Source organism: Arvicanthis niloticus, chromosome 19 (assembly GCF_011762505.2).
Source record: "Arvicanthis niloticus isolate mArvNil1 chromosome 19, mArvNil1.pat.X, whole genome shotgun sequence".
NCBI classification, from domain to species: domain Eukaryota; kingdom Metazoa; phylum Chordata; class Mammalia; order Rodentia; family Muridae; genus Arvicanthis; species Arvicanthis niloticus.
In genome coordinates, this window is record NC_047676.1 from 36,987,906 (window position 1) to 37,013,509 (window position 25,604).

Genomic DNA, 25,604 nt, shown 5'->3' on the forward strand with positions numbered 1-25,604 from the left:
TATGATTTTATACACACACACACACACACACACACACACACACACATATGTTTCCAACTAATATTGGTAACGAATGACTCAAACTTTGACTAGTAATTACTGCTTCACCACAAGGGTCAAAGGTCAGATGTTGAGCTCTGCTCACACAGCCCTCAAACCACTGTGTACTTCATTAATTCCTGTTTGCCTTTTGATCCTAGATGCCGAGTGCTACACTTCATAGCAGCTTCTCAGAGCCCTCGATTAATTCCTAGCTCTGTGTTACCATACACATCCCTATGTTTTTCATTTGTTATCAAAAGTCACCTCTAATCTCTCATTTATTACATTTTAAACAAGTATTAAGCTTAAAAAGAAGAAAAGGATATTAACCATGTCTATTGCACTGCCTTGATTTACCTTAGTAGTTGCACATACTATATGATTATTAATCTGTATTGAGTTGGACTTAGTACAGCTGTAAAACTCAGCAATTTTCTCAAGGCCTCAGTTAACTAAATTTTATTGGAAATTGTAAAAATCTAACTTGGACTGATCAATTTAATTCTTTAATCTATTACTTTGATCAACAACTCATAATTAAGTAGGTTTTTATGTATAGCTTTTAGTTTTAATTTAGTGATAAAATATGCAAAATAGTGGAACCACATTTACAGAAAACAAAAATATAAAATAAACTTGAGACCTACTAAATGTGGAGAAATTAACTTTTTAAAAAAATTTATTCATTTATATAATTTCTGATGTTGATCAACAGGTGAACAGAGGGGATAGAGATCATCAAGGAGCAATGAAACCCATACAGAACTGATACACTCAGTGAGACATGGTTAACCAGAACATAGACCAAGAGTCTGAAACATAAATACCATCATAGGGGTGCCAAGCACTGAGAATAAAGGGATGGAGCAAGTCGTGAATTAAGATAAAAGGAAATATGTTCAACTAAATACACTAAGTGCATGATGTAGCCATGGACAATAGATATCATGTTGAAAGCTGAGTAACTCTATGTCAACAATAGCATCATAAATCTCTAAAAACACAGCAGTTCATGTGTTCACAAATAAGCAAAATATTTAGGAGAACCATGATATGTTTTTGGAAAACAGATGTGGAACAACATTAGATGAACCATGATAGCAAAATAATAATAATAATAAAAACAAGGTCTGACCCGTGGTAGTAAAGGTGAAGAGAATACGGACTCAAAAGCATGTAACAGTAACATAATACATGTTCTTATGGAAAGGATATGTTCTGGGGTAGAACAGATCAGGAGTTATTGTTACTGTGTAGAGGGTGAGATCTCAAGCATACTCCTGGCTGACATTTCTCAAACATCATATTCCCAGGAGAAGAGAAGATGTCTTAAAGACAAATTAAGGACCAGTATCATTTAAGCTGATATAAAGAAGCTGGACTCTGAAAAAGAGCTTGTCATACACTAGTCAGTGATACTAGAACATAGTCAGAAAAGGAAAAGAAGACAGCAAAGTAATAAGAACTGTCAAGTGCCACTTACAGGTAAACTTTGAAAATTCTAGAAAGTGTTCACTTACACATGTTGGTGGATTCATTTCCTTTTGTTATTCTGTTTCTTGTTCTCTATGTTGTGTTAGACTGCAAAGTCTGCTAACACAGGGAAAGTAAAGGCAAGCTCGGTTGGAGACATATTCTAAGATTTACACAGACAAAAGGAAGAAAGTGAAAGCAACAGACAGAGGCAAGAGCAAAATAACCTATTGTAATTGAAGCATTTGAGCCTGTATCTTTAAAAATATCTTTTGTTTAATTGTCTCATGGTAACTTAAAAATTTATCGCACACATTGTGCCATGAACCCACTGCTGATACTTCAAAAATTTGTTCTTACCTATAAGGAAAGCTTAACAATAGGAACATTTTAACCTTGTCTAATATTCCAAGAAATTCTGGCCTTGCTAATCTTAGTTTTCTGAAAGGTGGAAAACACTTAACAAAAAGCAACTCATAAACAAAGAGATTTGCAAGGGATTTTCTAATTCTATGGCATTGTTATTGTTTGTCTTCTACAGGTTTCTAGAATTTCCATGTAGAACCCAGTGGGATTCGGGACCTCAGATGAATTCCATACTTCTACACTCCCGCTAACCCAGGGATACTTAGAAAACAGTAATGTTGGCTACAGTTACTCTCTAAATGGAATCCTATGTCTCTAGACATCAGAAGTCACAAGGATGGATCCCAGAGGTGCAACAGTATTGGAATTCCTGGAGATGTCTTGGACGCCATTTCCTGTCTTCATTAGTTACCTTTTTTCCAATACATCAAAGTCTAATAACAAACATCCTAAAGATTTCCAAGCAACTGAAATCTATTACTATCCTCACAATGTCTTATTTTATACTATGATATATAATGATTTACAATAATGACACTTACATGGTGATATACAAAAACATTATGGCAAACACTGATACTTTGTATAGTAATTATCTTTGTTCATTAATTCTTATATCTCTAATTTCAGATCTTATTCTCATTTCCATCCACTGTGAAATGATTTCATAATGAGTTCTTCACTTTTATTTTTGTTTAAATATTCTTCATATTTTGGCACTTATTTTAGCTTTTTTTTGAAGAACAAATGAGCATTGAGGTAACAAGATCTGTACATATATAATTTTAGTCACTCTGATGAACTAGGTTGGAGTGAATCTCTAATAAAAATTGAGTCAATATTTAACTTTTAGGTACAATTCCCCAAATGAGAATATAACTAAATGTTATTTAGTTATGTAATGTATATGTTATGTATATGTTTATATTTAATTAGGTTATGTATAGCCAGGGCAAACTAACCCCCCCCCCATATGCAAAGAAAACTATTAATAGAATCTAAGCAATCTCTAGAACAGGAAAAATATGTGCAAACTTATATCTGACAAGAAATTAATATCCAGAACATACAAGAAACTTTGAGATATTTCTTACCAAAATGCAACAATAGTTTAATACAAGCAATTTTCTTAAACAAATATTTTGTCAAAAACACACACATATGCACACACACACAAATGGCCAACAGGGATATGAAACTTTAAAAAAAATTTTATCAGCAAAGAAAACACCCACCTCATTGTAATATACATACATATACATATATATGTATATATACATATATATTATAATTACAATTATATAATATTTATAATTACAATTATATATATGGAGACAGAGAGAGAGAGAGAGAGAGAGAGAGAGAGAGAGAGAGAGAGAGAGAGAGAGAAGTGGAAAGGTGTGGAATAAAGAAAATCCTTGCACACACTTGGTGGAAAAACAGTATAGAAGTGCCTTTTAAATATTAAATAACCGTATGATCCAATAATCCAATGACAGGTGCATACCCAAAGGAAAAGAAATCACCATGTCAAAGAAAAAATCCTGATTCTAATATTCTTTGCAGCAACAACGCAACTGTTTATCAACTTATTAAGGAAGAAAATATGGCACATATATTCAACTTAGCCATAAAAAAGAATAGAATTATGTAATTTGCAGCACACGGTTTAACAAGAGCACATTACTTTAAGTGAAAGGATCTAGGCACAGAAAGGCAGGTGGTGTGCTAAGACTTTATGTATGCATGAAACCTGAAACAGTTGATCTCAGCATGGTAGTTCCGAATAAGAGGTGGTGGCAGAGTTTAGGGCAGACAGGACAGAGAAAAGCCAAGCCGATGGAAGAGTAAGTACTACATTGCAATTAGAAGTAACAAGGTGGGGCCTGCTATTGTACAATATGATGACTAGAGACAAAGATAGGTTATTACATTTTTCAAAGGATTATAAAAATTACTTTTTTGCAAGCTTTTCCACAAATAAAAGAACAGGAAGAGATTTAGTAGATGGGACATGTAAAATGTGATTTAAGAACTAAACAATGTATGTGTGTATCTAAATACTATAATATCTAATAAATATGTAAATAAATATATATGTGAGCTAAAGGATTCAGTTTTAAAAACTAAAATAATGTATTTTTATAAGAAAAATGCCAGTCACTGGATGAGGGCATAACTGAAAACTTTAGGGGCTATTAGGATCTCAGATTTTGAACTGGATCCATGGGTTCAAATCTCAGCTTCTTCTCTTACAAGTGATCTTAAAACATAATTTCTCCATATTTTGGTCACCTAACCTGTAGTCAGATAATAATAATTCCTGTTACAGTATTTTCCTTTGTATATTTTTACTGGCTGTTTGTGTGTGTGTGTGTGTGTGTGTGTGTGGTGTGTTTCTGATAAAATATTTGTTTAAGAAAACTGCTTCTCTTAAAATCTTGTTTCTTTTTTGTTCTTGGATTCAAAGAAAAAGAAGAGAAGTTTTAGGATATTGTTCCAAACATATTCAGAACTTAACAAGCAACACTGCACTTTGTCTACCTCCTGTTTTTATTTTTTATTTTTAATTTTTCACAGACTTTGGGTTTCCCCAGGTGTGATAATCTACAATGCCTTGATGATGCCCTTTCTCCTACTAAACTGATGTAAAAATAAACATGGCAGATTCTTTAAAATAAGCACTGTGGACAATGAAGTCAATATAAAAACATGAATTTCAATGACAACACTAAGTTTTTGGTTTCACAGGTAGCACATTTTTTAAAAAAAAAAAAATCATTATTACTCAAAGAAATCCATGGAGCCTTTTTGTCTCTAATTACTAATTATAAGGGGGATTGAATTATAAGTATTCTTGAAATTTTTAAGTACTTAAGAAAAACATGAAAAGTACAAGTACAGTTATTTTTAAAATCTTATCTAGTGAAATTTTGTTTCTGGAAGGACTCCTCTTTTCAAATGTCACTAGCTTTTAAGTCTTGCCTTCCATGACTGTATTTCCTAGTCATTAAATATTTATAACAACTGGCTGCGATAGCCATGTCACTGATTTGAGAACACGGTTTGGTCATTACTATCTCTTGCTGTTTGCCTGCAGTACGCTCTCACATAATTAGGGCTGAGTACACTGCATTTTTAAAATTAAACCAAGCCTCTGGGAAAGAATCGAGAAAATAGATGGGTAAAGGACACCCAGGCAATTAGCAAGACTGATAAAGGTAAAAATTGAAGAGAGAAAAGTAGGTTAGGAACATTTCACTCTCCTTCAAACATGGCTTTCCAGTGCAGAAGAAATAAGTACCACCCTTATTTTACATAAAGAAAAGTTATTTCTTTAAGATAAAAAAAAATCTGTTTCTCTTTTATTGTCTCTTTTAAATGCACATTTCTGGAATAATTCTGTTTGATTTTTTTTTAGGGAACAAAAAACCTTGAAAATTCTCCATCTTCTAGAATCATAAAAGTGAAAATAGGAACTAAAAATAATCAAATGTTAAATTTCAAAGTAGATAATTTCATTCCTAACAATTTCTTAAACTGGTATGCACAATTACTGGTTGATTTTTAATAGATGAGTAAAAAAGAAGGGGAGGGAAGACTAGCAGTATTTCTCAACCTGTGGGTCATGGCCCCTTTGGCAAACAGCTGTCTCCAAAACAGTTTACATTATGATTCATGACAGTAGCAAAACTACAGTTATGAAGTAACAATGAAAATACGTTGAGGTTCACAACAACATGAAGAATTATATTAAAGGGTCACAGCATTAGGAAGGTTGAGAACCACTGTACAAGCAAGAGACATCAATGACTAAATATCACCTGTTCTTTTACTGAACTAAACACCCCATGAAAGGCTGTGACTGTTCCATTCTTTTTGTGTGTGAAGCCTTAGGAGCTCATGAAAACATGCTTGGTACATTGAGTATCTACTGATGGATGAGCTAGTGTGTGCAACTCTGCATCCTTTGGGTGTCCCACAATCATTCTGTTATTCGTAATTTTATTAGTCATTAACAAGATAAGAAACAAAAGAGTGTGTACAGAAAAGTTACCATATAGTGAGCAAGGGCCAGGCATTTGCTGCTTATTGTTTTTAATGCATTATATCGGAAAAAAATAGACATTGTTTTCTGGAATTTTGTAGTTTAGCTTAAAGAAGTTGGACATCTGCCTGATTTGAACATATTATATTACTTCTTTAATTCTACTACATATAGTCAATATTAAATTGGAAATTAATATGTATAAAGACCCACAAGCTAGCAGTCATGAACATTTTATCTTTCAAAAGAAAGATCACTCAAATACAGAGTTGTAATTCTGACTCTTGGAACACTGTGCCTGGGTCATACATATTCTTATCATATGTCACATTAAGTTGTTTTTATCTTGGTTTTATTAGAGCTTTAACATAAATGCCAATCAAATCTATGAGTAAAACACAGATGAATAGTAATACCCCAGTGTCCTTTCTTTAGCACTTAATAGCTCCTTTCCAAAATTAAGACATCCTTTCCCTTAATATTTATTGTATCATAAAATAAAGAAAGTCACAGAAATGACTTACAAGCCAAGCACCCTTTACCTCACAATTAGCCCAAGATACAGAGTTCTGTAATGAAATAGAGAAATCCAGGTGCATATACATTCCCAAGTACAGTCCCTTTCCATCCTCAAAAAGCACAGCTTCCCTACACGCTAGTGCCTTTATTGAATGATCCTATGGTTGAACAATTGCATATCCTTAGGTGCCTTCATCCCCAATCAGAAGATGAAGAATCTTCATCTATCCTTCTGCCTGTCCCTTTTATTATCTGCTGAAGACTTTGGGTAGCAGACTCATTTGTTCTTTCGATCTTGATTTTGCTGATCTCGTACCAAAGTGACACAAATCACTGTGGCCTCCATTTGTGGTCGTGGTTACTAGACCCTGTATCCAAGCACCTGTTTAAATGCAGGTTCCATCCATCTGGCAAAACAGTAGGTGGTTCTGTACTTTTCATCAAGAAAAACACCTCTGGCTCTGCTTTTGTTTGATACAAAGGGCCATTTATGTTCAGAATCTATATGCATTAATCAAATGAGGGTAGAGAATCTGCATTTTTAACTGTGTAGCGGGTTTTCAGATTAATTATTAGCTGAAATTGTTTGTTAGGGTGCATTTGATCTCTTCTATTGCATTGCCCATTAGTTCAGATTATACAGCAAGGAATGAGTACATGTTTCATTCTTTCCTCTTAACTATCCAGGTTTCAAGGCAGTAAATAAAATTTCTGTAACTATCAGTAAGTAATCACTTACATATCCCTATAAATCCAAATTTAAACAGCTAGCAGATCGCTTTTCACTGAAGTTCTTACACATTTTCAGGACTACGTTTGGCTTCCCTAAGAGAATTCCCAATTCTTTCCTACTGGCCTAAGAGTCTTCCTCGATATTCTAACCTGCACAGTTGTTAGAGGTTCCTAAAATATATGCCAAGCACTGCCTTTAAAATGAGCCTCCACTCTACTTCTGATGACTGCTGACCACATGTCCAGTCCTACCCTAGATTCCAGAGACTTTTTTTCATTTAAATTTTCTTGGGTGATCTACTACTTCTGAGTATTTCAGAGGCTCTTGTACAGCATTGTCCTTCCCCCTAGGCAGAAGGTCACACATCATGGGACTTCCATCTATTGAAGATTTATAGGAACCCACTTGTCATTTAGGTTTAGGAGGACACAGTTCCTGTATAATATACTCATGTTGGCTTGGTTATTGATTTATTTTGAGGTTTTGTTAATTATTGAAACTATATTTTGTTTGTTATCCTTACTGCTACTATCTTTTTGGACTCAAGTTCTCTTTGCTTTTGAAAATTATTTCAACCTCAATATCCTGGTTCAATATCTGTGATACCATTCTCATTAAGGTTACACAGGACAAACTAACAGTGCCTGCTCATGGACTGACAGGGGAGCCTCTATTTTTCCTCACTTCAGTTTAGTGGAAAAATTAAAATACAGCTGTTTCTATGGAGTTAAAACTTAAAATTAAGCTTTCCAATAGTTGAATTGATATTTTCTTAATGAAATGTTGAGGTCAGTAATGTTAATAGTACTAGCCTATCCATGTATAATGCCTTTGAAACATTTATCATTATATCAAGCATAATTTGACAGGGAAAAATAAATGATACAGTGAAATCATATCATTCATTCTAAATGTCATTACCCAAAGGTACATATTCACAATATTATTTTGATCAAGATAGTATTTATTCCAAAAATAGTAAAAACATTTTAAAAGTTTTTTATTATTCTGTGAAGATAAAGCCATCCCATCTTAAGTATATAAAGCTCATTTTTTATTTTAAAGGCTCCTTGAATCTATGTACTAAAACCTCAACTCCTAGGATAATGATGTTGGGATGCAGGGGCTCTACACTACAGCTAGATCATTAGAAAGGAACCCTCATGGTTGAATCCTTAGGAAAGAAGTCACAAGAGATCTCTGGCCACTTCTACACTGTGAAGTTAAGACAATCATCAAAGAGTAGCACACTTCACCAGACACCAAATCTCTTGTCACTTTGACTTTGGAATTTCTGATTTACAGATTTGTCTACAAGGAACCTAGACTTGATATTTTGTAACAGTCACCTTACTGGACAGAGATACCAATACATCTTTAATACAAATATGCCCAGATTAGAAAAAATCCCACATAAAATAAAGCATTCTAGTTAGTTGAAATACTAGATAATCTTATAATTAATAGAACTAATAAGATAATCTTGCATATGAAATTACATATGATAACCTTAAATGGACATAATATTGCCAAATTCTTAATATTTTCTTTATTCAAATTTAGGAGATCACCTTGTTCTCTGTAGCTGCTGGTTTTTTGACTATAGCATTTAAAAAAAAATCTGTACTCTAGTAAGATTTAAATTAGAGGTAAGGGACAGTGAATGCAATATAATTACTATGACAAATCATGCTGTGATTCTAAAGAAAGGCCAAAAATGTAGAACAACTGACAATCAAGGCTATTGTGTAAGCTTAAAATTTTGCTAAGATTGCACTTGTGCACACCTTTATATAATTATAAAAACATGATCTATAAAGATCATCTTTGTTTCCAGGTATTTGAAAAATGTCTCTTTTTTCTCTTTAAGGCAGTTTACTAGAATATACATTTTCAATAAGTATTTTATAGAGAATATAAAGTAAACCTTTGGAAATGTATTAATTTACAGTTCACGAAAGAACACAGTGAAAAACTGTGATATTATTAAATAATCCACTAATTTACTGATATGTCCTATTTATTCAATGATGTTTTGCCGCTTATAAATGTAAGCCCAACTTTTTTTCTTTTTTTTTAATTGGATAAATTATTTATTTACATTTCAGATGTCATCTCCTTTCCCCATTCCCCTACACCCCCAGAACTCCCTATCGCATCCCCCCTCCTCCTTTTTGCTTTTATACCATTTAATTACATGCAAGTATTAAGGTCAGTTCTAGGTTGAGGAACTAGCAATACAATAGATGCAAATAGTCAAGGAACAAGCAAGACAATAAACACCAATAGTCAAAAAACAAGCAAGGCATTAAACACATTTCCATGAACACTCCCATGATCATTGTTTCTAAGAGCTTCTCAGGATGACCAAAATATCTGAACCAACTTCCCGATCTTAGCCCAAGGTCATTTTCATGCCTGAAGCCTACTTTCTTGTAATTATAACCCCAACTTTAGACTTAACTTTATTATAAACTAATAAAAATGTATTTATATTATTTATTAACATTTTTCAAGCTAGTGTGTGCAGTTTATATTTTGCATTCTGGATTCAGTAGTTCTTCATTTTTTTTTACTATATCTCTTAATCATTATTGTTGACACATAAAAGAATTACTGTAGGATACTTTAATATAGTAACATCATTGCTGTGGTAAAGGATCATCCAAAGACCCTCTAGGTCTGTATGATCCGGCTGTAATGCAGACACACTGTATATCTTTAATCCCTCTGGCTGGAATACAGACATGCCCTTAATACTCACCTTTAATCCCAAACAATGATGTTTAATTGAGGGAAAAGGTGATGAATAAGAGAAAGACTTGACAGAATGAATCAGATAGAATACACCCAACTCTCACAAGAAAAGACAGGAAAGGAGAGAGAGATGGGAGTCGGTGCAGTGAGTGCAATGGAGTTGAGTTCATTCATGAGTTCACATAGTTCAGTGCGGGTCAGCAGAGGTTGTTGAAGCCAGAAAATCGGGAGCCAGAAAATTAGAAAAAAATTGCCAGAGTTAGTTTGAGGCCAAGTAGAGCAATTCAGTGAGAAGCTGAGAGAAGCTAGGTTGAATCAGTCAGCTTGGAGAGGAGTTTGAATCAGAACAGCTGAGTTGAGCCAGCTAGAGTTCAGAACAAGCTAAGAAAAGGTGAGCTTACTCAATGGTAAGCCTCCAAGAGGACAAAAACAATAGGAAAACAAAATTTACTTTTACAAATAACAGGCATATTTTAATATACTCAACCAGTCACCCACATGAAAGCAACATGAAAGTTTCAGCAAGATGAAAGCAGGTGAACATAATATACAAAGAATTCCACTCTCCTTTCCTCCCACAATGTTTCATGTTTCTTGTCATAATTTTGTGCTATATTGCACCTACTGAACAATCAGAAAGAAATATTCATTGTTAAATTACCCAATACCAGCTATATAACCTCAAAGTCATTTATTTACTTTTAATAAACATGGAAGTTTCTTCATGGCATTTTTAAACATGCCAAGCCTCATATTTCTGTGTCTCACACTCTCACTGTACCCCTTTGTCCCCAGGATTTTGCCTTTAATTTCATGTGTGTTAAATTACACACTTTAAAGCTTGCATTTTCTCATCTCAAGGGGTCCTTCCTAGTTTCCTGTCTTCCACTCTCTTTTGCTAACACATAAATTCACATATATAACAAGTAGAATCAAGGATCTGCTTCTAAGTGTGTGTGTGTAGTATCTGCCTTTCTTAGCCTGTGTTAATATTAGTAGAAAAACTCCAGGTTCTATTAATTTTCCTGAATTTTTCATAATTTCATTTCCTTACGGTTGGATAAAATTCCATTGTTTATATATAACAAACTTCTTGTTATGTATTCATGTTGATGGACATCCAATCTGATTTCATTTTCTTGCTGTTTTGAATAAAGTATTGTTGAACAAGGGCATGCAAGTCTCCCTCCTTTTGGATGTGTAGTCATTTTAGAAATCCAGCTTTTTAGCTGACAGTGAATTTGCTGTGCAAAGCAAGACTTTCTAACCACAGTTTCTTGATTCTAAAATCTTATCTTTTTACTTCTGCATGTTGTTCTTGGTGTCTTTACTTTTGTTTAGAAATATTAGGTAGAACATGTCTTAACTTCCATTCCCAAAATAAGTGTGCTTAAAAGAATCTATGAACCTCTTAAAGCCATAGATGAAACATTGCAAGTATATGTTCTTTCAAGAACACAAGGGTTCTAAACCTTCAATTTGATCCTGAACATATTTTATAAGTTTAGAAACCTAGTAGACACTAGTATGAATGCATAACCAACAATGGCCGGTAAGAGTAAGTATAGACAATAGAATGTTGACGCTATTTATGCTGTGAATACATCTGCAACCATAACCACATCCAGTATGTGTCTCTACTACTTATTAGATACACATATACACAAATAAACAGTTTCCTACAGTGTTTATCAAAATTCATTTGTATGGTTTTCTATACTTATTCAACATAATTAACCAAATAAGTGCCCAGAACTGACACCCTTAAAAATTACTGTTAATCCTATAAATGACATCTACTAAAAAAAAAAAAAAACACCTGTTGTGCATATATATTTATGTATATAATAACATAACTTTGTGAAGCCTCTACATATGTCTTTTCAATGTAGTATAATTTGAAAAATAAGGTTCAAACATGCTTCACTGGTGGTAAGTAATTTGTTCTAGAAATGATAACATGATGTAAGATAATAAAGACTATTTTCTCAAAATTGCAGTATTTTTAAATTGCTTCTTTTGCATTTAATAGAGGTTATCCTATAACCCAGGCTAGCCTTGAATTCACTATGTAGCCAATGCCGACCTTGAACTTCAAATTCTCTTAACTCCAGATCCAAGTTACAGGTGTGCCCTACCGTAACTGTGCCACACTAATGTCTTCCGTATTCTTACAATTTGTTTCTAAATTGCCATTTTCCAGACCATTAACTTTGACAATAAAAACAAAATGAAAGAATTTAGCAAGTAATGATTCATCATACTTGGCTCATATGTAACATTTAATTGATCTGCAACAAGATCCCAACTGTTTCAATTATGCCATTTTTCTATGAAAATGAAGATTAACAGGAAGCAGCACATGGAACACAATGCCACTCTCATCTTCTTTTAAGATCTATTCCTAAATGTTTGCTACTGCATTATTTAATGCCAGCTATACTGTTCTATAAAAATTGATACATCTAGAAAACTTTGCGGGAAGGATATGGATTAGAAGTTTCTCAGTACTAGTTGTCTCATTAGACCTATCTCCTGCAGCCCACATGCCATGGTACACCAGGGACTCTGCTGCATGCGTGCCTATGAAGAGAAAGTGAAGAAAATGTATGCACAGTTTACAACAATGAGATGCTCTCCTTTCCCATGAGATGTTGCTTAGGAAATTCTGCAGCTTGGTGCTGGAAAGAAGGCTCAGTTGTTGAGAACACTGGCTACTCTTCCGGAGAACCCAGGTTCTAGTCCCAGCCCCCCATGTGGAGACTCACAACTATCTCTCACTCCCATTTCAGGGCATCTGACACCCTCTTCAAGTATCTGCGGTCAACAGGAATGCGTGTGATGCATAGCACAGATGTACTTGCAGGAAAAACATCGACACACATAAAAATAAAGAGACAAAAAGATGTATCTTCTTCAAAATCCCATGAAATCCACGTGTTACTTTTCTCATTTTGTAATAGAAGTAACTGAAACTCTCGGTCAATAATAATTTAAACCCAAATAATTGCTTCAAAACATTAGTTACTCCCAAAGTTTTTTTCAAGTAAATTAAATTTAAAATGTTCTCAGACATACGATCTCTGCCCCATTTCTGCTGTTGTACATGCCTGCTTCCCAAATTAAACCACCCTGTTTCTTTTAGCATTTAACTCATATTTCAAAGAGAAATCAATTTATTGACTCTAAACCATGTTCGCTTCCAATTATAGAAGTTGAAAATGTAGCTTCCTTTCAGCAAACAACCCACATTTACCTTTCTCTTGCCCTCTCCAATAACTGGCCCATAATTTTCAATTAAATTGTGACAGGTATTACTGACTTGCTGAACAAGGCAACTTTGAATTTTTTATGGTTTTACAGACTTTTAGCTCACACTGGAATGAACAAGGGTCCTGTGTTATAGCTCATATTTTATTACTTTACAGATACTTGTAGGATAACTAGAGACCTCGTAATTTTCATGATGTGTAGAATATCTATGTTATCTTTTCAAAAGCTGGCTTCATTTTTTTCGTCCTCAGTTTCTCTCTATTTTCTGACCTGGGTTAGTCTGGTTGCCTTATCTATGACTCAGGCATATCCCTGGTTCTGTCTTTCAAAGCTCCTTGTGCGGGTTTCCATCTTGCATGTCTCCAAAGTTTTTCACCTAACTCCTGGTTTTTCTGGAACTAATTAACTAGCAACTTTGGAAGAAAAACATGGTCTTGTGGATGATTTTGTTCTACAAATTCCAAGTTTCAGTGCACAGACTTTACTAATTTCATATTTTTATTCTGGAGTTTCTTGGGTACATTTTCATTTTAAGAGTTAATTCTATATTTTCACATATATATTATTTTACATCTTCTACTTTATTATTTCTAATTGCTATAATTCTGGGAGCCTCTTAATAAATTTATTCTTTTAGATATATCTTATTTCATGATAATTTCCTGCATGAATGTTTTCCATGTATGGATGTATGTTCACCACATGCAGGGCTGTTGACTGTGCAGGCCAGAAGAAAGTTTTGGATCCTCGGGAGCTGGAATTACAGATGGTTGTGAATCATATGTAGATTCTGGGAACTAAACTCACATCTTCTGCAAGAGCAGCTAGTGTTCATAACTGCTGAGACATCTCTCCTGTTCCCAAGTGCAATTGCCTAATATCTTAGAAAAAAAGCAAAACAAAAAAAAAACACTATTATTATTGTATAGTCATAATATCTACTGAGAATACTGTGTTTGTAATGTTGTTGTTGTTTCTTCCCCTGCTATCTCTTTCTTTTCTTTGGATTTCAATTTTCTACTTGATTAAGAAATTTTCTTTCATAGTGGAGACTAGAGTGAAAGTTTGGGCAATGTTTTTGCTCTCAACTATTATACAATGCTCTACCAAACAAACAAACAAATAAAAAAATTGATAGCCTCTATGTATATATGTGGGGCTTTGGCAACATGATTAGCTAATAAACGAGATTCTGTAGTGTCTCTAGGTCTCTGCCTTGACTCCAAGCAAGCTAGTCCACACACTAAGAGCTCTGTATTCAATAAGTCTAATCTGTTTGCAACCTGGCTTTCCCAGAATTACTGTAAACTGGTCCAAGTCTCTACCTCTTCTGAGATTTAGGGGATGAATAATTGTGGTTGTGAAATGCTTTTTTCATCTATTTGCCAGAATACTTCCAGATCTCTTATTCTCCTGTTTCTCTATTCTACTGATCTACATGCATATTTTCATATTATTTTGTAGCCATTTCAAGAAGGAAAAAGGATGGATGATGAGTTTCAATTAATCATGTTTCTCTGAAAGTTTAGGGAATTATTTATGCTGGCAGCTCGTTTCCTATTGGGTGAGGGTTGAAATGACAGAATTAAGACTCAAACATCTGAATCCCTGGCCTGGTTCTTACTATCTATCTCTGTCACCATGTTCATGCCACTTCATCTTTCTACATTTTTATCTATTCCTTTTTACACTGGGCAGCCAATGCAATGTTTTGGGCTCCAAGTTGTAAATAGCAGGGAGACAGGATATCAGGACCTATTGTAGAGGAATGCAGAGCTTTTGATACTCTTTGCAGAATTTGTTGACTCAAAAATTCACCATGGTTGATATTACAAAGAACTGATCCTTTACTATTCATCCAATAAATTTACATTGAAAGCTATTATACTGACTAAGCAATTTTACTCTTAAAAGAAATGAAATTATAACACTTTGCAAAAACTTATAAAATGCAAGGATATATCAGTAATACTAAACATTATAAAAACCTTATGTCTATCAACACATAGATAAATCAAAGGTACCACATCTATATATTATCAATAGTATGACGCCAAAAAATAAATATTAAAATAATGCATGAATTGAAGGTGCTATGGTGGTCCTTGGATAGCAGCGTATTCAGTGAAAGAAGCCAGAAAAAAAAATAAAACACCAGATATTATGTGATCCAATTGATATGACATTTCTAGGATAAGTTCAGCAAACCTTTCAACACAAAGTAGATTGTTGATTGCTTATTGATGAGTGGGGATAGGAGAGAAGACAGAAACATGAATGCTTATTAACACAAAGTTTCTTCTTAGGGTGATAAAATGTCATAAAAAGTGATTTTGATGATGAGCACACAACTATAACAATATAATGAAAACATTTAATTCTATACTTGCAATTGGCAAAGTATGTAGCATATAAATTATGTCCTCAAACACTGTTAAAATGTCATCAAAGACCATATAGAAGGCAAAAGTAGCTATTGTGTGCATTTTTTCAATATTCTAACAGTTTTTCAACATTTTAACTTAAAAGAAATTTTAGTGGCTATTTTCTTTCCTTTTATTATTTCTTTTCCTTTTATTCAGTTTACAATTTAAGGCAATTTTCATCTCTAGAAGATGGTGGGTATGAGCAGTGATTTTTAGTTCCTGTTGTAAAATAGTCTGTCCTTATTTTAACAGGAATGTCAGCCTCAGGGAGATTGTATCATTCTTATTGTTTTAAGAAGTGTCTTAACTGGTGTCAGTATTAATTAATAAAAAAAAGTATTGTAAAATGCCTATAGCTAGTAACTCTTATCTATGAACCTTGTCAAGAATATAATAAAATACAAAAACATCTTGACTGAAGCACTGGTTATAGTTCCTAAATATTTCAGGGAAATCTGAAAGTCCAAAATGAATTAATAGTTACTAATTTTGTGTGTGATTAGTTTTATGGTTTTGCTTTTGTTTCTGCAGTTACACAAGTCTTGAAAATGAAATAAGAACTATGCATATAAGACTGCTAAGATGTAAGCTCAAAGCATAAACATTTGGTTTAAGTGAGTGGACAGTGATTAGGTTAAAAAGAACACTATGATAGTATTAACTAATGAACATGAAAGGGTCATGAAATTCATTTTTCTTCAGCCAAAGTCAGATTTTAAATATCAGAGAAATATTTCTCTAACAATCAATGCCTGTATTTATGTTTATAGGAACATAATAGTATATACATGTCTTTTAATTATATATCGGTACCTTCTAGGTATCAATATGTATATGTATAGGTATGTATATCGAATAATTTGCATTACATTTGCACACTATAATCAAAAAAAAAAAAAAAAAAAAAAAAAAAAACACAGGAAAGGCAGCCGAGGCAAGGGATTGCAAAAGTTTGCTATATTCCAAGTGCCATGACTTTTATTTCTGGAAAACCAGTGGTAAGCAGCAATTAAATCCCTCATATACATCTGGGCAGCACAAATTAGACTTGAAGGGACAAAGAGAGAGGAAGGAAGAGTGCAGTGCTGGGAAGAGCATATGTTGAGTGGGATATAGACGAGTTGGAGAAGAAAAATTGAGGGTATTTATGATCTATTTCATTGTATATATGTATGAGATTCTCAAAAATAAAGAGAAATTATAATTTAAAATCAATACCTATAAAGTAAAGTTATTTTTAAAAGAAAAATATTACTTGGACAATATAAAAAATTTTCTAACATAGGAAGATTTTTCCTTCAATACTACTGCCCTGTCTCTTCTCCTAAAATATGGCACCAGCCTACTTCATAGTCTGGTACGCATTTACAAAAAGTAAGAGCAAAAATTTTGTCATAGACCCTGAAAATACTCCATGTTCTTCATGCCGTCCTACTTCATGTACTTTCAATGTATTAATGCATATACTTAATGCTGATATTGTACTTACAAGAGTCTATATTTGAAAGGATTAACACTAAGTCCAATATCTATTGCTAAACTGAGATTAATTATCTGAGAGCGTAGACAGTCTGCCCTGAATGGGAAAATGATCACATGAAATTTATACCAAGGACATTTTGAGGGTGTCATGCTCATAGTGGGAGAGTCATTGAGTGTAAGTATGCTGATTTTAGATCTCATTTAAGCTGTGTCCTACTGGTGATGATACCTTAGTTGGTGGGTTTTGATTTAGCAGATACAGCTGAATTCAGCACTGTTAACTGAACACATATTGAATTAATATATAATATGTCTTTGTAATATATGTACATTTTGTTATTCAAATAAAATAAGTATGCAGATAATAAATATGATTGGTATACTATACATATCTAATGTTTCTTGATTTATAGCAAGTCCTCAAAAGCAGTCTTCAGATTTATTCAGGAAACATGAAAATTATATTTGACTTACTATAATTAAAATATTTATATCTCTCCAATGTGCATTATATGCCATTTAATGTTCAAACATTAACTAAAACTTTAAGTAATAAAATATTGTAAAGGTGTAACTTAATACACTAATAGCTTAAGATTCCTTTTTAATTTTTTTAATTGGGCTTACCACTGCTATAATCATTATGAAAAACATTAATTAAATTTAAAGATATGAGAAGATTCACTTAACATAGAAACAAATCTTTATAGTTTATTCCAGTTCTGTGGATATGAGAAAACAAGCACACGACTAATGAAAACAGAATACATCCAGCTTAAAGTTATTGTTAGAATAAGCTAATTAGAGCTTAAACCTCAGAAGGTTGAATTATTTTCTTGTGAGTAGCACCTGGAAATAAATGGTCTCTTTCTGATGGACTGAGGAATGAGGTTGAAAGCTCCCTTCTCTAACGAGCGTGTCAGTGACCTCTAACATCAGAGGTCACGTGCACCCATGAAGCACAGAGGTGGTGGTATCTTCAGAAAATGATTCCCCTGAGTATGTGAGTAGTTAAAGCCCAGTAGGTTTTGTACATGGTTTCTACACTGATAGGGAAAAGCAGAGGTCACAATGCAACCTTTCCCACCCATAACAAAGGACACAATGTCAGCTTGGCATCTCCATAGAACAAGGACATTTTGTTTAAATCAACCATTGTGTAAGCACTAACCACATAGTAACAGCAGAAATCGCGAAAATAGAAAACATAGATATATATTTTAAAATTTAACTTTCAGAGACCCTATTTAAGCTGTGCCTCACTGGTGATATCTTGGTTGGTAATTTTCAATCAAGGAGACACAGCAGAATTCAGTACAGTTAACTGAACACATAATGATATTAATAAATAATATGTCTTTGTAATATATATAAACTTAGTTATTCAAATAACAAATAGGTAATAAATTTTTCCCAAGGTAAGTTATGCCACCATGAAATCACTCATCTTGGTAGAGGATAGCATAGTGCTAACTTGGCTAGCATGCTCATGGCCCAGAGTTTGACCCTTAGCAATACACAAACACAACACACATACACACACACACACACACACACACACACACAATCATCCAGAAAAGCATTTTAAATATTCTTTCATCACACTTGAATCCCATAACTAACAACTGGGAGTGATAGCTCATTTGCCTATCCTCCATCATGGAGTTATTGAAATGGATCAAAATTATCATTTTAACTAGTAAATGTATAATCACTACTGCTTATCTCAAAATATTTCTACTTAACCGTGAAATTCAATGCTCACTGTTAACACAAATTTCAAAAAGGCTGAATCCATGCCTTCACTGTAAAAATCCATGTCTGTGTGAATTCTTTTTTTTTTTAAAGATATCTACAACAAAGTGGAGAATAAATGAGGGAGGCATCCCACAACCAGGTACCGTACACGTATCTGCACATGCACACATGTGTGCATGCAGGCACACAGACACGGGGGGGGGGGAAGGTAGAGAGGAGGAGGAAGAAAGGGAAGAGGGAGAGGGACAGACAGACAGACAGACAGACACAGAGACAGACAGAGACAGAGAGAAGAGTAGGAGGGAGACATACTCCCACTCAAAAGAAAGTTAAGTTTAAAAAAAAAAAATGTATGTAACAATATTTTCCCTAGTCTTGATAATTAAATATCCCAGAAAATGTATCATATTTCCTAGCTTCTTCCCCGTGATTTCTTACAGTGTTAAGAACATTGGGCTCTTCTTTGCTCCCTGAAGGTTCCTACCATCATCTTTTCCTGAGAAAGAAGGGAAACACAGAGCCTCTGCCCTAGTTACACTCAAAGTGGGAGACTCCAACCTGCCAGACACAAAAGTAGCACACTCGGACTGTAGTGGGTAAAAGAGACACTAGCTAGTTGTCTGAAAGCGTCATCGGGAACACAGCCCTTGCCTGAGCACAGTACACCTCAACCTTGCTAATGCTGCAACCCTTTAATATAGCTCTTCATGTTGTGGTGACCCCCAAACATGAGATTATTTTCATAGCTACTTCAAAACTTAACTAGGCTGTTTTTATGAATCCTAATGCAAATACTTTTGCAGACTGAGGTTTGCTGAGGGCATCACAACCCACACGTTGAGAACCACTGTCCTAGAAGGCTGGGAGGCTCCAGCCTTAGAAATCGTCAAGAAATGGGCACCAACCAGAATATTAGGCACAATGTCAAAACCATGACATTTCATGGAGAAAGTGTCATGCTACACTCAGCATCGTGAGAGTGAACAACAAACAGGGTAAACACTCCTGGCCTCACAGATACTTATGAAAGTAACAAGCCAAGAATCCACTTTGTTTCTCAACTTTCCAGAACCAAAACCCTTTCATGGAAACATACTCTTTCATGTTTCTTTTTCTGTTGGTAGGTTCATGAACCTAAGCTTGACATTCTAGTAATTTCAGCAAAACACTTCCCTTAGAGTATCTCCCCCCTGGAAAGGTCTGTGACAAGCAGATCAAGAAAGATGGCTTGAACATTGCTTGCACTGTTGTGAAAAAAGTTGCTGGAATTTTGCCCGTTTTCAGATGTGGTTTAACAACTACATTATCTTGGCATGTCATAGGTTTTCAAAATGCTTCCAACTGAGTACTGTGAGTATAGAAAAATGCCAATTAAATAACGTCTTCTGAACCTAAATAGGTGCAATAGGTACAGGATGGCCATGGTCCTTTAGGACACAAATATATACAGAAATTCCAAGTTTCAACTTTTTTCAGATATATTCTATCTTAAATTTTAAGTAAGAATGGTTATTTAGTTTATTGCTTCCATTTTTTTTTCATTTATGCAAGGAAAATCAAGTCCCCCAAATCATACTGGAGCTTGTCTGTATATAAGCTCACTTCTTAGTCATCAGCCCTCTCCGTAAAATGCAAGATGAAATTGAATCATCCCTTGCTTTCACCTCCCACCTTTGTGAAGCATTTGCTTTGTCTCACCAAGTCTTCTTGGGGAAATATGTAGACTCCTTTAGTTTCACTGATCCACAGTTGGACACACAATTCTAGCTCATAAAAAGTCTCTATCTATGTTAGAAAAAGTGAATGAGGAGGGTTTGATCATTTGCTACATGTGACGTTTTGAAAAGCACCATCACTTTTCTATTGACGAATATATAAAAGTATCATTTGGAACCATTTAGTTAAACACGATATCAAGTTAAAAAAACGTTTAGCACTTTTGTGAACGTTATCACTGAATGTCATAATTTTAATATCACTCTCATTTTTGTTAATAAGATTGTTGACTATTTTCTTACAGTGGTTTTCTTTTTTAAAAAAAAAAATATGGCATCATTTGCATTAAATTTCCATGCAGGAATCAAAAAGAGATGATATTCAAACCAGATTCACACTTTTAAAATTCTATAGAGTACAACAACCCTAATTTGCCTTAGATAGGGCAAGATCATCTATGAGTTTGCTTCCGCGAGTATCTTCCTCACAGAGGAAACATGTTTTATTATTTGGGAGGCTTTTTAACCCTGAACACTCTTTCCATCAGACTCAACTGCAGACAATAAATGGCATTAGCTAGTTTAAGTCCTTCAGTAGAATTTTCCTATGTGTTTTTCCAAATAAGCATTTTTAAATTAAATCTTTCCTAAAATCCATCCACTCTGTGCACAAGAACTAGAGACTGCTGTGTTTTGAGATGATAAACGTCTCAGGGAAGATGGAAAGTCTTCAACCCAAGCCTTGTGAAGCTATATTCTACAGTTGACTTGATTCAGAACTGTGGACAGCTCCCTCCCCTTGCATGCACGTAATGGCAATTTCGGTTTGTTTCTAAACGCTACTGGAAGTAATGCCATTTATTGCTAATGTTTGCTTGCAGTTTACCAGGAGCTTATGCATACACTCAGTGTGCACATATACCCCTTTCGTTGTTGTTGTTTTTTGTTATTGTTGTTGTTGCTTTCCCTAGTTCGAGCGAATTAAATAAACAAACAAGTGAATATCACCTAGAGTTACTAGTTTGGGATTTTTAGAAAGAAGCTTTGCCTGTGTTCAGGAGCGTGTCGCACTAATAAGAGGATCTGCTTCACGACCTTCATTTGTCAGTCCCTAAACATGCTTATTAACCAACTCGGGTCACAAATAAGATCAGGAAACTCATATTAATTTTCTCCTGCTGACAGCTCTGCCGCCCTTCCTCCCAGGCTGGGAAACTGGAAAGACATTTCTGAAATGGATTTGTAGTCAAGGTCAAGAGCGGGTGTCGCTCTATTTCAGGAGGGGGGCTCTGGAAACGACCCCCTCCTTCGCCTCTGTTTCGGGAACTCGAGGTTTCCTGTCAAGTTCTCGCCCCACTGGGGCAGCTCCCGCTCCGCTGAAACCTCAAGTCAGAGACTACCCAAGCGCAAGTGCCCTTCCTGTGCCGGCCAGGCACTGATCTGGAGAAATTCAGTGGTGACAAGGGTGCCTATAAGCATAAGAACAACAGATTAACACTCCCAGGGGCGAGAGTGGCAGGAACAGCTAGGACCTGTGAGTCACTACCTCCAGTTTCCTCATCTCCGAGATCCCAGAAGCATCTTCCCCCCCCCCCCCCTTTGGGGAGCTGCGCTTAGCAAGGATACCTGCCTCGTCCTAACAACACTCCCATTACCGAAGTAAAAGTTTCCCTAGTGCAACTTAGCAATCTCCCGTCCATGGGTCACCGTGGCCTTCTTCCCTCCTTGTCTGTCCCCAAAGTTCACCAGGCAAAGGAGAAGAGACTTCCCGGCGCTCCAGGGAGAAGAAACTCCCTACCCTAAACCTTTCGTCGGTAGAAACTAGTTAGAAAAGTGGAGTGTGACGAGTCTACGGAGAAGCCTCCAGTAACGCTGCCCCGCCTGCCCCTCACCCCATTGTGAGTCCCCGGGGCGCCCCTTCCCAGAGGCGGGATAGGATGCTGGAAGGCACGTTAGGGGAAGCAGGGTGGGGCGGCTCCAGGGAGCCCTCACCTGAAGTCACTGTACGGATGGATAATCCAGAAGCCTGCAGTTTTAACCCTTTCCTGCTCCTTCTCCACCGCCTTCTGGCTCCCGAACATTCGGAGGGAGAATTTGTTGACCCCAGGCTGCAGCATGGAGGTGAACTGCCTCTGCATGAAACCATACTGCCGCCGGGGCCCCTCGGTATCCTCGAAGCTGCCCGCCGGCTCCTCTCCTCCGCCGCCGTCCACCTTGAAGCACACGGAGTTGCCGTGTTCCTTCCCGGCCGCGCCGCCCCCCGGCGGGGTCCCCAGACGCTTGTCGGCCACCGCCGGCCCCGTCGCGGGTGCCTTGGAGGGGAAGACGCTGTTGCCATCGTCGCGGCTGTTGGACGCGGAGTTGGGCTTGCCGCTGCCTTCCATGCCCGGAGGACGCGACCGGCGACGGCGCGGGCTCCAGACTCGCTGGGGACTCGAGGCCAAGGGGCAGGGGCCGGAGCCGGCTGCCCGCGAGTCCCGCTGCCCGTCGCGGCGGCAGCGGCGGCAGCGGCGGCGGCTACTGCTTCCCGCCCGCCCGCCCTCCCGCGACGCTGCTCCGCTGCGCGCCTGGCTCCCGCCGCCGCCGCTGCCTTCAGTGGCTGCGCTGCGGGCTCCGCCGCGCTCCCAGCTCCGCCGCGCCTGGTGCTGAGGCTGAGGCTGAGGCTGAGGCTGCGGGCGCGGGGCGAGGCTCCGCCGCTCGGCACCCGCGCACCAGCGCCGCCCCTCGGCTGCCCCCTGCCGGCCGCACACCGCCGCTCCCCGCGCGCTCCCCGCCGCTCTCCTGTGCCACTTCTGCCCAGCGTGACATTGAACTCTGGAGCCCGCCCCGGACGCGTATTTGTACGTCTGGAGGGAGGCTCGCTGGGTGTGGGTTTGCAAAAGTGGGAGGGGAGAAAAGGAAAGGAGGGGGAGGAAAAGGGGAGGAGGGAAACGACGGGGGGGGGATGAAAGAAGGGAGGGAAGGAGGGGCGTGGGGGGAAAGAGAGAGAAAGAGAGAGAGAGAGAGAGAGAGAGAGAGAGAGAGAGAGAGAGAGAGAGAGAGAGAGAGAGAGAGATCTGAACTCGCAAGTTGCATAAATTCAGAACAAAACTCCACCTAAAAACACCCGAGACACTGAACGCCTGTTGAAATGATGTTACAGAGAAAGGGGGTCAGGTTAATTCTGCTCACTGTAAATCCACTTATAAAGCTAGATGGACATCAAATCAAGGAGACACCCTGACAAAAAGACATTTTGTGGAAAAGAGGGAGAGAGGGACAGAGAAGCAAGAAGACAAAAGGGGAAAATGGAAATGGGGGGGGCACACAACTAGCAAAGAGATCTTTGTAGCCCTGGATAATCAGCTGCCTGGGGCTTTTCAGATTAAGGATCTGTACCTAGGGACAGACAACTGACCTCCTTCTACTTATCCTGTTTATTCTCACACAGCTCCTTAAGCAGGAATGAGGTTCCTATCTAGGAAGGCCACTGACATCAACACACACGTGAGCAACTCTATTGGCCAGCCCTGCTGGAAAGAAAAGAAAAATGTGTAAGAGATAAGTGACCTAAAGTGACCTTTAATTTAAGGTAAGTTATACAATCAATAACAACACAGAGAGATAAATATGCCGCTCCGTGTTCAGCAACACCATGCTAAGAGGACGAGATAGCTTGGAACCCAGTCAGAATGCCATGAAGTAGTCTCTGGTGAAGCTTACCGCGTGTGACTGATGCTGAGGACAGCGTTCTCAGATTTCTCGTATTCCCTTCGTGTCTCCCCAACCTACTGGATTAGCTAATAGAAGCAAAATGTGCTGCCAACGTTACCATTCACTCAGCAGGGCATCTTGGAAGTCTGAAGAGTTTCCAGACTATAAGCAGCCCAGAACATCTGTTCGAGATACCAGCAAGCATTGCCTCCATGCCCACAGCCTCTTCAAAGCGAAGCTCACCCTGCCAAGACATAGCTCCTCTGGTTTACTGAGGTCACATGAGGGAGAGGAGACACTTCAGAGAGAGATTCTTTGTCAGGGTGTCAACCTGTGGCACAAGATGAAAAAAAAAAAAAAAAAAAAAAACAGTTGAGGCCAGTCACTTCGTGTTTTGTTTTGTTCTCAGGAAAACCTGAAATCTGTGATGAAGCCAAGTAACAAGAGAGCAGAAAAATTTATGAGTTTTCAGAGAAGCTGAGGAAGGAATAGAGAAGTATAGGTCACACAGCATCTGCTTTCAGCCAATCTAAGCACAGAGCTTCACAAAATAAGTATATATGGTCAAAATTTTATGACCAGAGATAGGGAGGTAGCATTATAGCATTCTGAACTAGCAGCATAGGGAACCTGGAAATTACAAGGTCAGGGGACGATATTTGATGGCAGAGGCAGAGGAAATCACAAGCATTGACAAAATCAAAAGCCCTCAAATTATCTAGTATTCAGTCCTACTTTTATCATTAAACTAAAAAGATTTCTCTACTTTTATCCATTCTGTATCCTTCCCCGACCCCTCTATTTTCAGTGTGAAAAATGTATATTTTAACATAAATTTTGTCTTATAATAATTAAAAAATAAACCACCTAAGATATAATGCTAAGTCTTAATGAGTTTATTTATTTACTTATTTATTTATTTAGCAAACCCTTGTCTTTGTTCTATTTCACCTTGTTTATGATCATGAACAGGCAGTTATTTTTAGTAAACTCTTCCTGAGTGTCATTGTTTGCGCTAAATATGGCAGAATTGCTGATAAAAACAAGATCTTATAATGGAACTCCAGGCACAGCTAAGATGAAACAGAAGCTATTCGCTGCTCCAAGTCCAGCTTCGAGAATGTGTTTTATACATTATAATTACTAAAACATAATTTTAAAAACTGATGATGTGTGTGTTACATCAGTCTGTTCAAAGTTATCACCAACATACAGACAAAGTCAATCTGCTGGTTTCACACTTGTGGTTCTGACCTACAGTTGTTTAGAATGTAGGCCCTCATGAAAAGCTTCCTTGGGGAGATGGTAGAACTTGAAGG

The 25,604-nt window shown here is 36.8% G+C and overlaps 1 protein-coding gene and 1 long non-coding RNA gene across 2 annotated transcripts in view; one reads left to right on the forward strand and one right to left on the reverse strand.

Annotated features, from left to right (window-relative positions):
* Hcn1 (hyperpolarization activated cyclic nucleotide gated potassium channel 1) overlaps nucleotides 1-23,103 on the reverse strand; it is a 347,574-nt gene extending 324,471 nt beyond the window's left edge. The window contains exon 1 of the mRNA XM_034523345.2: nucleotides 22,585-23,103. Within this exon, the coding sequence (XP_034379236.1) occupies nucleotides 22,585-22,976 (392 nt within the window). The 5' untranslated portion in view covers nucleotides 22,977-23,103. The remainder of the gene's footprint in view (nucleotides 1-22,584) is intronic.
* A 41-nt stretch (nucleotides 23,104-23,144) lies between these two features.
* LOC143435075 (uncharacterized) lies at nucleotides 23,145-25,169 on the forward strand. The gene is made up of 2 exons (XR_013105048.1): nucleotides 23,145-23,432; nucleotides 24,023-25,169. It is a non-coding gene; the product is annotated as an uncharacterized LOC143435075 (long non-coding RNA).
* Nucleotides 25,170-25,604: the final 435 nt, after the last annotated feature.